The sequence below is a fragment of the Aythya marila genome, assembly GCF_965140915.1.
Source record: "Aythya marila genome assembly, chromosome: 1".
NCBI classification, from domain to species: Eukaryota; Metazoa; Chordata; class Aves; order Anseriformes; family Anatidae; genus Aythya; species Aythya marila.
The window spans coordinates 190,767,925-190,781,809 of NC_139042.1; the positions used below are offsets into that span (position 1 = coordinate 190,767,925).

The 13,885-nt window shown below is 34.5% G+C and overlaps 1 protein-coding gene across 1 annotated transcript in view; it reads right to left on the reverse strand.

Moving 5' to 3' along the window:
• TBC1D22A (TBC1 domain family member 22A) overlaps positions 1 to 13,885 on the reverse strand; it is a 175,290-nt gene that overhangs the window by 30,664 nt on the left and 130,741 nt on the right. The window contains exon 13 of the mRNA XM_082752207.1: positions 8,046 to 8,141. Within this exon, the coding sequence (XP_082608333.1) occupies positions 8,046 to 8,141 (96 nt within the window). The remainder of the gene's footprint in view (positions 1 to 8,045; positions 8,142 to 13,885) is intronic.

Genomic DNA, 13,885 nt, shown 5'->3' on the forward strand with positions numbered 1-13,885 from the left:
TTCTTAAACCATTTTTAGTGTACTATATAAACTGGTCAAATTTCCAGCTACTTCCTAGACAAAGGACAAGTCCTCCTCCTGGTACAATACAAGCACCGCTAGTTTCCTGAAGGTAAAAGAAGGATTATATAGTCTATCCCTTATATTTACAATCAATATTAAATTTTGCAATCATAATTTATATGAGACTGAAGTTGTATTTCTAAGGCTGTAAGATAAAATGTCTCCTCCATTTGCTTTAAAATATGCTAGTGTGGAGATTAAGTCAAGATATTGATGACAATCAAAAGATACACAAGCTTTTAAGTAAGTTGACTTCTTAACAGAGCCACTAAAATGGGGCTGTGATGGCTGAAGTCGGGACCAAAAGGCGCCTGGTGTTTGGTCCCCTTACAAAACTGCATTTAGATACAATTTTTACCACACTCCTAGCTGATTAAGCTCTTTGCATACACAGTAATAAATAATGTCAGTAATTAATTATTGCAAGTTGGCTGCTCTGAATGTAAATGATGTAACACTGCTAACTCCCAGCCATCTCCCACTAATACTCAACTCCAGGTTGCTAGCTACAGCATTCCACAACTAAAACTGCAGTGCTTCCAGCTTCTTAAGTCAGCTTCTTAAGTCTAACCTTAAATCAGGCTCCTTAAGATTAGAAGTATTTCCATGCTCACAGTCTTTACCTCTTCCCAGCTTTTGAGACATTCACAGAAAAGGCCCAGTTAGAAGAGGGGGAGCTAAGGAGCACAGGATCCAGGACTACAAAACCATCTTATCTTGTAGCTTACAAAGAAGAGGGGTAAACTCTCCTCTGTTACAAAAACAACTCTGTTCAGTATGCAGGGCTGCTCTAAAAGCATTAACACAAAGACAGATCCCATCAGATCTTAGTTTACCATAACGATTTCTGCTCAGCATTTCACTCCATCTAAGTTTGACTCAAACCCAGTGGGGTGCCGAACCACTGGCACCGAACCATTAAGGCATTTGTCCTAATATTTGTCTTTGTGATACTGCAAAACCTGGGAGGAAGTATTCAGGGTGTGCAGTCTCTGGTTCTTGGAGGTTTTCAGGACCCAACTGCATAAAGCCTGGACTAAACTCACAGCTGATGCTGCTTTGAGCTGCAAGTTGAGTGCAACTTAACACCTGCTGAGATCCTTTCCATACTGAAGCATCTCATGGTTTTATGAACTTTTCTGAACAAAAAGAGCTCTTACAGAATAACTATAAAAGTATACACATTAATTACGGTGAAAAATGATTAAAATGGTTTCCTTCTGTCAAGTCGCTGTAAGGTAAAAGTTGTATCAAGGCTGTAAAGACAAAGCTGTAAAGCTTCTGAAAGAAAAGTCTGTCTTCAAAGTAGGAGACAGGTAGAAGGGTAAGGAGCTGCTGGATAGAGGCAATCAAACATGGAATAGCACATACTTGTTTATGAACGAACAGTAGCCAGAAAAGGTTCAGCTAAAATATCCCTAAGATAAAGGTGAGCTTATCAAGCTAGAAGAGTTATTACCAACAAGCTCAAACAAAAGGTGGGATCTGTGGGCTTCGTTACTCTACTGTGTGCTATATACCTCTATATTTGCTATTATCCAAGTGTATTCCAGCCACTGATAACTGTTCTTGTTGTGATTACATGAAAAACAAAAATCAGAATACTCACTATGGAGACATTAACTTTTCAGCAGCACAGACTATTTGCAATTAACAACTTTTGTTACCAACCATATTTCATTTATCTCTGATCTTTTCTTCAATATCCATTATGTATTGGTCAATTTTTATGATACTCAGAAGAAACTTTTTTTTTTTTTTTTTTTTAATTGAGAAACATTCTACTGCAGTAGCAAATTTCTACCATTGTACACACAAGAAGCTAGCTTTACAGTACTTTTATTAGCTATGGCTCATATCATGTGAAGTGGGAAGACCTGTATTTCTATAAAGGATAATTCAGAGAAAGTAACTGTTAAAAAACGTGTATCATAATATAGAACAAGATCAAAAAAGACCAGAGAAAACCATAATACAGTAGTTGAGCAGGAATAGATGGTGTAAAATCATGGTTCTGATATCTTACATGTTTCTATAGAATAATAATAATAATATAATAACCAGGAAATATATTCATATTAAACTTTCTAAAATAAAACCTGTTACTCATGCAGGCAGCAATATAAAATTGCACAAATTATCCCTCATAAAGGACCATGAAATAAAACTACTTGGTCATTTGACATTAGAGAACACATGAAGAAAAAAAAAACATCCTAACACTAGGCAGATATTATTCAAAGACTGCAATTTGCCTTCCAGGCATCTTGTTATTCAGTCTCTTCTGTAACTAACTTCTAATCTCATTTTAAGGTGCACAGTTACATTCTGTAACTCGTGCAGCTGTAACAAATACACACCTCTGACAAGTGTGCAGAATCAGATTTGTGTTTCTTTCTAATTTTCTTTTTCAAGGGATTTTAGCTCACATGTAAGAATCTCCTGTATTAGAAATGTTAGTTCGCATAAAAAGTGCAATAAAAAATATACCCTGAATAAATTTAGCAGTCCAAATGCTGAGAGATGAAAGCTACAGACTCCTTTGTGATTTTATATAAAATCTGCAATATGGTAAAGAAAAAAACTGGCAGGCATGTCGAAGAACAAAATAAGGAGACAACAGACTCATCACCTGTATGTTCTCAGAAAACGTTTGTAGGAAAGGAACATATTCTCAATAGCTCAAAATTTTTAAACAGTCTTGATTATTTCAGCTTTATTTTGAATATTAATACAAAATAAAATACAGGTGTCAATTCCTCTGCAAGAAATACATTTTGTTTTGTTTTGTTTGTTTGTTTTTGTTGTTGTTTGTTTTTTTTCTTTAATTTTAAAATTAAGACTGAAGTAATACAAGCTAGTAACTTTCAGCTGTCAAGGGTCTGCTCATTCTGAAAACAGCATTCACAGAATCACAGCATGGTTTGGGTTGGAAGGGACCTGAAAGATGACCCAGTTCCAACCCCCCTACCATGGGCAGGGACACCTCCCACCAGACCAGGTTGCCCAAAGCCCCATCCAGCCTGGCCTTGAAATGGGGCATCCACAGCTTCTCTGGGCAACCTGGTTCAGTGCCTCAACACCCTTTGAAATCGAATTTCTTCCTAAAGTGTTATTTGTCTATTCCAGGGAATAACACAATGCTTTGGGAATTTGGGAATCTGCTAGGCAGAAAACTGACTACAGGCATGACCAATTGCCTTCACACTCCAAAAATGCTGACAACTGTAAGACAAAAAACAGTAAAAGAGCAAGCTCATGTGCTAACCATGACTTCAAATATTAGTATTCTTACCACAAACGGGAAGACATTAACTTGGGCTTCTCTGTGTGAGAAGGGGAAAAACACTCAACAGTGAGCTGAGATTGAAAAAGAGTGGTAGGCAGAAGTGAACATCCTCACCCTGTGCTGATTCTAATTAAAAGCCCATTGAACAGAGAATGAAAGATTAAACAAACTGAAGAGGCTGAGAGGACTTCCTGCATCAGTAAGCTGAAGACAGCCTGTATGTCTTTCATTCAAACGCAGGCACCGTGAAATACTTCACTAATCTCTGACATGGGCACCCATTTAAAAACATACGCAAAAACTGAGATTAAATTGCAGAATAAATCTGATCACAACTTTGGAAAGCATAAACTTTTTCATAAGTAATAATAATAATTAACTGGTTTTCCTTAAAATCTTATTGATCATATGAGGTAGGAAGATCATCTTTCATCATTTCAACTAACATTAGCTTGTAATACTTCACTACAAGGCAACATTTGAAAAACATCAAGCATTTTTCAGCATTTTACTGAAACAGACAATTGTGCACACATTCATTTTGCTCACAAGGTCAATGAGACTGCTCACTACCATTTACTCAGATTCAAGAGTCGTTATTTTAAAGATTATATAAATCAGAAGGAAGAACAGTCACTACCCCAAAGATTTCATTACTCAAGAATGTATCAAGAGACAGGAAATTCATAGAAAAAAAGCAACAAAAAAACTAGTGAATGTGACTGTAAGTGCTATTAACAGCCTTATAGCCTACCTGGCAAATCTGTTCTGGGCATCACAGAAAAACAGAACTTACGTAAGGATTTTGATAAAAGTAACAAGATCTGCATTAAGTGCTCCATTTAGGTAATGTGGTTAACATGGGAGACAGCACAAATACCTTCATGAGAACTCAGGAGCACGTGATGAGGCAGCTGTCATCACTGGCTGATAAAGTGGCAGTCGGCATCTCAGTACAGACCATGAGATGACATGAAAGGTGTTAGTATTAGTCCATTAACGGCCTCGAAATAGAAAGCCCCTAGTTTTCCTTGGTGCCATAAAGGAAAGGAAGTTAAAGAAGGTGAACAGCAAGGAAAAATGATGGACTGAAAAATGATCTTTACAGCTTCTTTGCAGTCTGCATGAATATAAATGAAGCCAAAATGCATTTGTCAAAGCCAAAGAAAAGGACATTGTAGTAATAAAGATGTGGGTTAATGACAGCATAGGTGAAAATGCCTGCTAGATAGAAAAGCCCATATCTTAGCATCACGAAGAAAAAAAAATCTGCAAGACAGATTGCTTCCAACAACATGCTGAACACATTTTTATAGATCAGCAGTGTCAACAAAACGACAGCTTACTTAAACTGATAATTTGAACTAAATCTCTAATATCCAACAGTTAGGTCAGTATCAGTCCAACATTACTATTAGCTTATATTAAGTTTCATAACTGATCCTGGTCCCAAGCGTTCTGCTTTCTTACAAATCCTTCAAATATCCTGTATGCAACATTAATAGAAAATATGGATGTTGAACTTAATGTTTTAATTCTATATATGCTCAAAATCATGCTTGAATAATTTATCACTTAACAATATTAACCATTCACATTTCTCCCATGAATTAGGGAGAATTTTGGAATTACATTTGTAGTTAGGAAAATGAATAACAGGAAGTCATACTCTAAAATATGCTGAGCAATAGAAAGGCTCACTCTTGTAGGCTGTGTTGTAAATTGTTCTACATTTACAGAAAAAGTATCACATTTTCCTCACCTGTCTGTTTCTAAAAGATATGTTAACCCACAAATCTCACATTTCAAATTAGTTCTACTTTGATATTTTATACTTAACCAGCTAGACAGAAGTGAGAACAGTAACTTGCTCTCATAATAACTTTAATAGATTAAAATGAACACAACTTCTATCATGACTTACTTGATTATGGTCTTGCATTATTCTGTTCTTTCAAACACAAAAAATATGAGACTACCATCTACACACATTTATATGCTTCTGTTACAAATTTATACATACATTATTTATATACACTTATTTATATATAAACCCAATATACATATATATATGCATAATCATTTGAATATTTGGAGTCCTGAACCTCAACATTTATTTCTTCCTCTATCTACTTCCTTCAAAAAAAACTTACTTCCTTTGTTATAATAATGATTTGTTGCACAGATGTAAACTAAGTACCAAGTAGAAGTTTTCAGGTTGTATCACTTCATGTTATTAGTCCAGTCAGCCTAACTCCTTTCATTGCTAAATTTCATTCTCTACTACATAACAATAACAAGCAAACAAACAAACAAACAAACAAATAGGATATTCAAATGTTGTCTGTAATAAAGAACTATTATCATGCACAGCTGAACATTTATTATATAAGCATTAATTAATTGGTTTCTATGAGGAAGAATCAACATCGCATGCTGATTGCTTAGTTTGCAGCAAGACAGACTTAAAAGAATGGAAATGAGTATCTTAAGAGCAATTATTATTTTCTGTGCTCATTCTGCCTGTAACGTTACTGATAATGTATTTCATCAAATAATAAGAAATAGTACTGCATAATCAAGTCATTTAAAATGGGTCTTTGATCAAAGACCTGCTCATTGTCTCATCCGGCATATTGACATATCCGGTTTTCTGGGGAAATTATTCTGACTTAAAATTCCTGTGCATTTTTTTATGTCTAGGGAAAGAGGTCAAATATGTATGTAAAAGCAAAGCGTGAGTTTTCACAGCTAGCGCTAAAGAACCAGGCCCTCTGCCTGACAATTAGTAGAGCCTTGCCTCAATTACATCATATGCAGAAAAACAAATACAACACACGCTATGTACAAGAGAAATGACTGGATGCACATGCTGATGATTCACAATTTACAGACCACAAAATTTCAGCGCAAAACGTGCTATAATTAGGACTTCTCAGTGATGTGATTTCAATGCAATGACAATAGTCCAACAGCATATACCAAACTTTCCAATTTGCCAGCATAGTTTAAACCCCCTACTATTACTTGAGCTAGATGTTTGTAGAATAGGCAGTGGTTTACAATACAGCTGTTGCTAACGAAGTGGAAGAACAGTGGATTTATTCTTGCCTGGGGGGAGAGAAGTATCATTTGGAGAACTGATAGCAATTTAGTTTAAACATTTTAAAAGTTGATGCTACACAATAAAGAAGATGAAGCTTTTTAGTGATAATATAGAACAGTGATAAAACTACCACTGGCCTATAGATCCTCAAAATTGCTAATTGCTTTTCTATGTGGTAAGCAACCTAAGGCAGTCTGATAAATGTGTTCCACTGTCTTCCTAATTTATGAACTTCATAATCAAGTTTACATAGCCTATAAAGAAATTAAACCATGAAGACACACCTGTAATTATTACATAAATAAAAATAAAATAAATAAAAAACTCTGAACATACATAAGGAGAAAAATCTTCACAGTACTTTACCTTGGGATCATTATGCACTTTAAACTTAGTTGTAACTTATTTGGTAGGGAGGACAAAAATGTTATGAACTTTGATGCAGAAAATCAATGGAGAACAAATTAATAAGAAGTATTAGCAGTGAACAATTATAGTTGAGCGGTATGGCTACCAACACTGAAGTTAGTTTTGACAAAATACCATAAATTGAGAAAATCTGACAGCACTAGCAGGTAGTATAAATTAAAGTAGTTATGTTGTGCCCTTAGGGTTTTATTTATTGCAAAGATAGGCAATGACAGTTAAAATGGTCTGAATAAATCGTTTTACGAAGAAAGATAAAATAGATTGAAATGATACACAGATTGACACAATGGTTCATTTGTACAGGGCAAGAGAGTTCAGTCAGCTGTAGAGAAAATAAGCTGGTAACAGACCATTTCCCTGGGGCAGGAAATGGTGCAGGCTTTGCAGCATGGTTTGTTTACAGCCAGCCTGTAAACAGGCCTTTAATGCCTTTTAGGCATTGCATGTGCATCAGAGAGTAAAACTTAATATAAAAAAATTCTATGAAAGGGAACTGTCACCAGTTCACAAAACTAACTGAACTTCTATGTGGATACACAAATTATTTGCCTATTTACACTATTCAAATCTGATTCCAAACAACTACCAGACATGCTCTCAGCTGGACAAATGTAAGGCTTTGAAATATAAGACCTGAAATAAATATAACTACAGCCCTTTTATTTATGCCTGAAAAACAGGCTCCTTATCTTAAAAGGCTGCTTGCCTAGATTTTTTTGAAAAAAGGAACATAAACTTGTTAGAGTAATTCTGGAATGTTATAGAGATGAGAGCTCTTAAATACGTAACTACAGTAATGTATTTAAGGTTTTAAAAAAATCTAGTTAGCTTTTCAGAAATTTTCTTTTTGAAATACCCACGCTTTACTTATCACAGCATCTCCAGAAATCATTTCTTCTACGTCTCAGTTTAAATAGCATTTTTATTTTTATTTTTTCTAGAATGAACAAGGAGTAAGCATCTACTGTTTACAGCCCACCACTTCAGGTTTAAGTTTTGGAAGAACTCTAACAGTCAGACACCATCAGTCTTGTTGCAACTGCTACTGCTTTGTTGTAAATTCATCCCCATGTAATGTTAGGAACCTGAATTTCATAAATTCTGACCTGTGCTTAAAAAATATCCCCAGATTTTTGTATTACAGAACTCTTCACTTACCTGAAAGTCTTTCTCTTCCAGGATCTCTTTCCTCCACCTGACAAGGAAGGCAGCACAGACATACAAGTGGAAGTGAGAAAAACCCTCTGGTTCAGACTGCAAAAAATAAAAACATTAAAAAAACGTTATCTCAATACACAAATGATGCTTTTGATTAAGATACAACCTTAGTGTATTTTTATGATGTTCACGACTATCAAAACTAGTGTTACAAAATTGTCAGCTAAATCTCTTTTCATAACACAAACACGTTTGTATTTCATCTGTGACAAACCTAGGTGTATCTGTATGTAGGTATTTTCTGTAACTGGAATTAAGGAGAGGTATGAATCTACTTCTAATACTTACATCCATTCTTTACAGATGTGTTTATCCCATTTCTGATGTTATCCAGTAGCTTAGATCTGTCCTGAAATACCGTACTATCCATTTTGTGGCATGAATATATGCTTCATCTCCATTATTAGGAGCATGATACCTCCATTTGAAATTAAGTTTTCCTATTATAAATTCTACTGTAGTGAACTACTAGAGCATTTTAAAACTATGGTCTATAGTTTTTTAAAACTAAAGCTTGGCCTGTATTTGACTGAATTAAATGTTTTCACTAAAGAAAAAAAAATAATCCTTGTAACACAAAATTTTAACAACTCTTATTTCTATTCTGATCTGCAGCTTTCTGTTCTAGTTCAAGTCAGCAGATACAGTCACTTTATAGCCAGCCCTTTCTTCTCCCTGAAATTAAGATCTCTTAAATATAACAGAGAGAAAGAGTACCAGAGAAAGAGTTCAGGTAAATTTATGGTGCTACTTTAAAAAAAATCACTGAGCAAGTTTTCTTGTACTACCACATTTAACTTACACTTTATATTCATTTCCACTAAGAACTGAAAAAAAGACTTATTTATTTATGTTTAATTATCAATGTGATGATTGGGAACTAATGCTATGTAAAGTCTCATTAAAATAGCATTTAAAAATAGTTATTATGAAATTAAGCTCAGATTCTGACAAATATAGGGCTATTTAAACAGTGATATCTAAATATTTTAAAGATTTATTCTTAGATCTTATAAAATTATAGCATTTTTTATATATTCTCTACTGGTCATTTCAGAATTGCAATTTACTTTTTAGAAAAATACAGTGTTCTGCTCAAGTAAAGTAAGTGAACTGAAACAACTTATGCAAAACAGAACACGGTAATATAAAATTTATTTCCATTTAACCTAGAAGCACACAATACTTAAAATATTCCACATAATATTTGTAACAGTACAATGAAGTAATCTTAACGCAAAGAAAAATATTCTTCTCCTTTTCCTTCTCCACCCGACAGGCAGAAGTGCAGTTATTTTAGTGTCCTACAGAGGGTAGTACACTAAACATCATGTTAGCAGCTACAGAAACTAAATCGTCCTGTCCAAATTGGTAAGAGTTAAGAAAAGGAATAACGCCAATTATTTTCAGGGCAGTTTTAAGTTTAAAAGTGCAGTTTGAACTCAAAATATTTCATTTTGGAACCCGAAAAGGAAGAACATTCCTGTGATACCTTTCCTATTCTAGGAAAAAGATATGCTTGAATAACACAATAAATTCGCACAATGTAAAATCCCAGGACACACAAAGCATATGGTAATTTTGACTAGAACTCTCCAGGGTTTATCTTAATCTGCAAATTCAAAGTACAGTCCAATTTACCATATTAAAACTAGAGTTTTAGAGAATCATGTACTCACTACCATCCTTCTGAAAAGCCTACATACATCTTTTAATTTAGAGTTGTCATTTCCCTTGGGATGGAAAGTTAACATATGTAAAAGAATAAATTGTATCTCAAAAAGACATACTTGAAAGAAAAGTGGTGCTACCACTTATAGTATCGGATATTATTATGGCAATATTTAAATATTTAAACACAACTCTAAAAATGCAGAAAACCAATTCAAAGAAAACAACCCTCCTCCTATTTTATTCTGTAAATAAATTTAAAGACCATGCTGTGTTGTTTTTTTTAAAATCGGTCTTTGACAATAACCTTTTATAACCTAAATAACGATCCATTATAAAGTTTCTCCTTGAAAGAACAGCTACCTGAAGAGCATGGCACCAGCCTAATCATTTGTCATCAAACATGAAAGGAGGGAAGAAGGAAAATCACAGTGATGGTATGGAGGCAAATAAAGGTAGACTGAGACTGCTGGACAGATACAGAAAAATACAGAATACTGCTGAGGAAGAAAGAGGAAGACCATTTTTGCAGATGAAGAGGAGAGGGAATAGACTGTAGGCAGGAAAAATTCATTTAAAGTATTCATTATCCTGATATTTTATGTATTGCATTATTTGTTAACCTAGCAGAAGGAAATAAAGGTTTGTATTTCCTCAATCACATCACATGAGCAAAAAAATGAGGGAACTGGAAGGAAGCTGCTTTGGTATTATTTGGCACACTTCATCTGCTTTCTGCTCCCCACTCTTCCAACAGTGTATGGGTTCTTGAAACACGTAGGGAAGAAGGGAGGATTACAGAAATCTACCTGGAGATTAAAATGATACTTTCAAAGTAAGTTTACAGTAGCTGTTGACAAAATTGTTAATCTTGCTTTCCTGCTATACAGACTCACAAAAAATAAATTGCATAGGTAGCCAAATTAGATCATCATAGTATACTTTTTCTGACAGCCTCGGATTCTGATTCTGAGACCAAAAATTCAGCCTACTGTAACATAACAAAGAGAATTCTTCCAGAGAAAGTCAAGATAAGTGGCTTTAAAAAATTAACAGCAAACAACCCAAAAACTGCAGTAATGAAAATTGAAAGTATTTCTGAGGCACTGCAGAAAACATACCTGGAATTATATAAAAACTTGTACTTTTTCTTGAAATTTTTCTCTTCAACCTTTTTTTCCCCCAATACAATTTTCTTCAGCACTTTTAAATGAAACCAAATAGGTTCAAATATGCAATTCATTAGAGAAAAAATGCATATCTCCCTATAGATTTAAAAACTCATCATGTTTCAGAGATAAGTCTCAGCAACGAAGTATCCAATGGATAGTTTTAGACAGTTTTGGAAATTGAGTAAAACAGCTAATGCATAATTGCCTTTTCTAACACCTGCTACCTATTATACTTTTCCATTTGTAGCTTTTGAAGTTGCAAACAGTTTGATCTCTAAATGTACATAAATGCAGACTACATGCTAGAAGCTATTTAAAATCAAATGTAAACAATGACCTTGATTTAAATATTTTAGCAAAAGATCTCAAGACAGATGTACAGCCCTCCAGAAGACTTATTTTGAATGTATCACAGACAACTCAGGGCACATTATCTAAGCACCATCTGTCATTATCGATAAAGATCAGTTAGATTGTTAACATCACGAATATCTCATTGCCCTGCAAACGCTGGATCTCCTCTACAGCTGAAATGAGAGGCATTCTCCATACTGCACTCCCTAAATTTCCTTATTTAGACAATCAGTGAAAGAATGCAAATTTTTTTGGATGACTAGATTGATTACTGTCTGGCCAATAGTCTATCTTGTCTTCCATACCCTGGACACTTCAATGTTTAGGAAGAATGTGTACATTTGTTAAGAATAAATATAATACATAATTATTTTTTGTAAGTACCTGGAATGATTAAAGCTAGGAAACCGTGCCTGACCAAAGTATTAAAATGCCACATTTAACTCTCGCACAATGGTTCAGAGTTAAGAACTTGCAAGCATTTTATGATTACAGATGACTACAGAAACTTTGCACAACACATAGGATTTACTATGAGTTACAAAGAGCAGACAGCGTAGATGTCAAGAGGCTAAAATCATTTTTTCCCAAAATATCCAATATTTTCTTTAGATTTAAGGTAGAAAAAGAGAAAAGCCAGTGCAGGATCATCATGGAAAGTGGTATGTGTTGGCTGCTCCTCCAAGATACACCTCTTCCATCATTGCCTGAGAGCTCCAGTTTCCTAGGCACAGACTCAATGTACTGTCAAAACTGAGACTCCAGTCCGAGAAGCAACACAGCACCAGCACACCACAGAGAGGTCCACCTAGGTGACTATCTTGCCACCAGGAATGACCAACAGCTGATGGCTAGGAAACAGTGTAAGAGCACAAGCACATAGCAAATCCTTCCCAGAATACTCTTCCATCTGTTAATGATTTCATGCTCAGAGATGTCCTTACACAAGTGGTAGAATATTTGCGTTTAATAGCTGTTAATGGATTTGTCATCACTTATCTGTCCAGCACTTTTTGTAACTGAACATAATCATACAACTGCATAACGATGTCTTGTTCTTCTTTCCCAATAATTTAAAGCTTGCTCGCTCTTTCTTTCTTTCTTTCTTTCTTTCTTTCTTTCTTTCTTTCTTTCTTTCTTTCTTTCTTTCTTTCTTTCTTTCTTTCTTTCTTTCTTTTTCTTTCTTTCTTTCTTTCTTTCTTTCTTAATTTCTTTCTTTTTTCACTACTGTTGAGCAGTTTATATTTGTTCACATGGAATTTGTCGTGCTATGTATTGCCTGGCTGTTTTTAAAAACATGAAGTCCTACAACTCCTTGTTACCAACTCTTATTACTCTGAATATCTCAGTGTTGTCAGCAAACTGTCATCTCACTCCTGTATCCCCTTTTCACCCACTTCAATAGAGAAAGCTAAAGTCTCATCAAAAACTGTAAAATATTACATATGATTTTCCTTAATTTTGAGACTGCCCACTTACTCCTACCATGTTTTCTAGATTTCAGCTATTACCCAGACAAGGAAATTCCCTTTAATTCCACAGTATAAAACTACCTATTAAAAAGATTTATTTTTATTGAGTTAGCACATTTTCGATTGTCTTCTAATACTGCTTTTATCCCACCCTACTCCCGAAGGGATGAATCTAAGAGAAACAAGTGGCCCACAGCCCTTGTCTGAAATTAATCTGATCCAACAATAAACACAGAAACAAAGTTGGAGATATATCTTTTAAAAACTAAACACAACTCTACTTACAGGTAGGAACTAAAAGCAGCTGTTTATAATTCAAGCACACATCAGTTAATAGGAAAATTTATGGGTCTGTTTTATCTTTCCATTAACATCAAATCCGATCTAAACAAAATTCACAGCACTTTAAAATCTGTAATGGAAACTAACATTTTCAGGTCAAGACAGCAAGCCAGCAAAAATACAATGCAAAAGTTATTACCTCAACCCTTACTCCTCCCGGTAAGACCCTTGCAGAACAACTGTTTTGGTGTGTTTTTTTTTTTTTTTTTTGGAATTCTTGCAAGAACTGTGTTCACATTTCCTATTTCTGCTAGGAATGTTCAAAAAAAATATCTCACACTTATATTAGATTTGGCAGATGTATGTTGAATGCTAGACCAGTTTTCATAAAAATTTAGTAGCTGGCCTCTCTGATCTAGTTAACAGCTTGGCAATGGTTCCCAAAAGAAAACTTATGCTGTTAAATCCCAGTCACAAGGAACATATACCACTGCTGGACTCTTTTTGGATCAATATTTTGCCTTGAAAGAATGTTCCATATAGCATGCAAAATTTATGGTAAGACTATTAATCAATATCAAATACAAATGGGTGCTATTGATAACTATTTACTTGATTTATTCAGTCTCTCATTAACTATTATTTTAAGAAGCATCTTTAATATAACTTTCCACAGTAGCTTGTACTTTGAGAACAGAGGTTAAATCTTCACTTGCTCATACATTCAGTTCAAATAGAATAAAAAATAAGTAACCTCAAGCGTGTATTTGACTTTTTGTCCTAGCTTTTCCAGAATTAAACTGTGGGAGGAAAAAATAAAATAAAAATC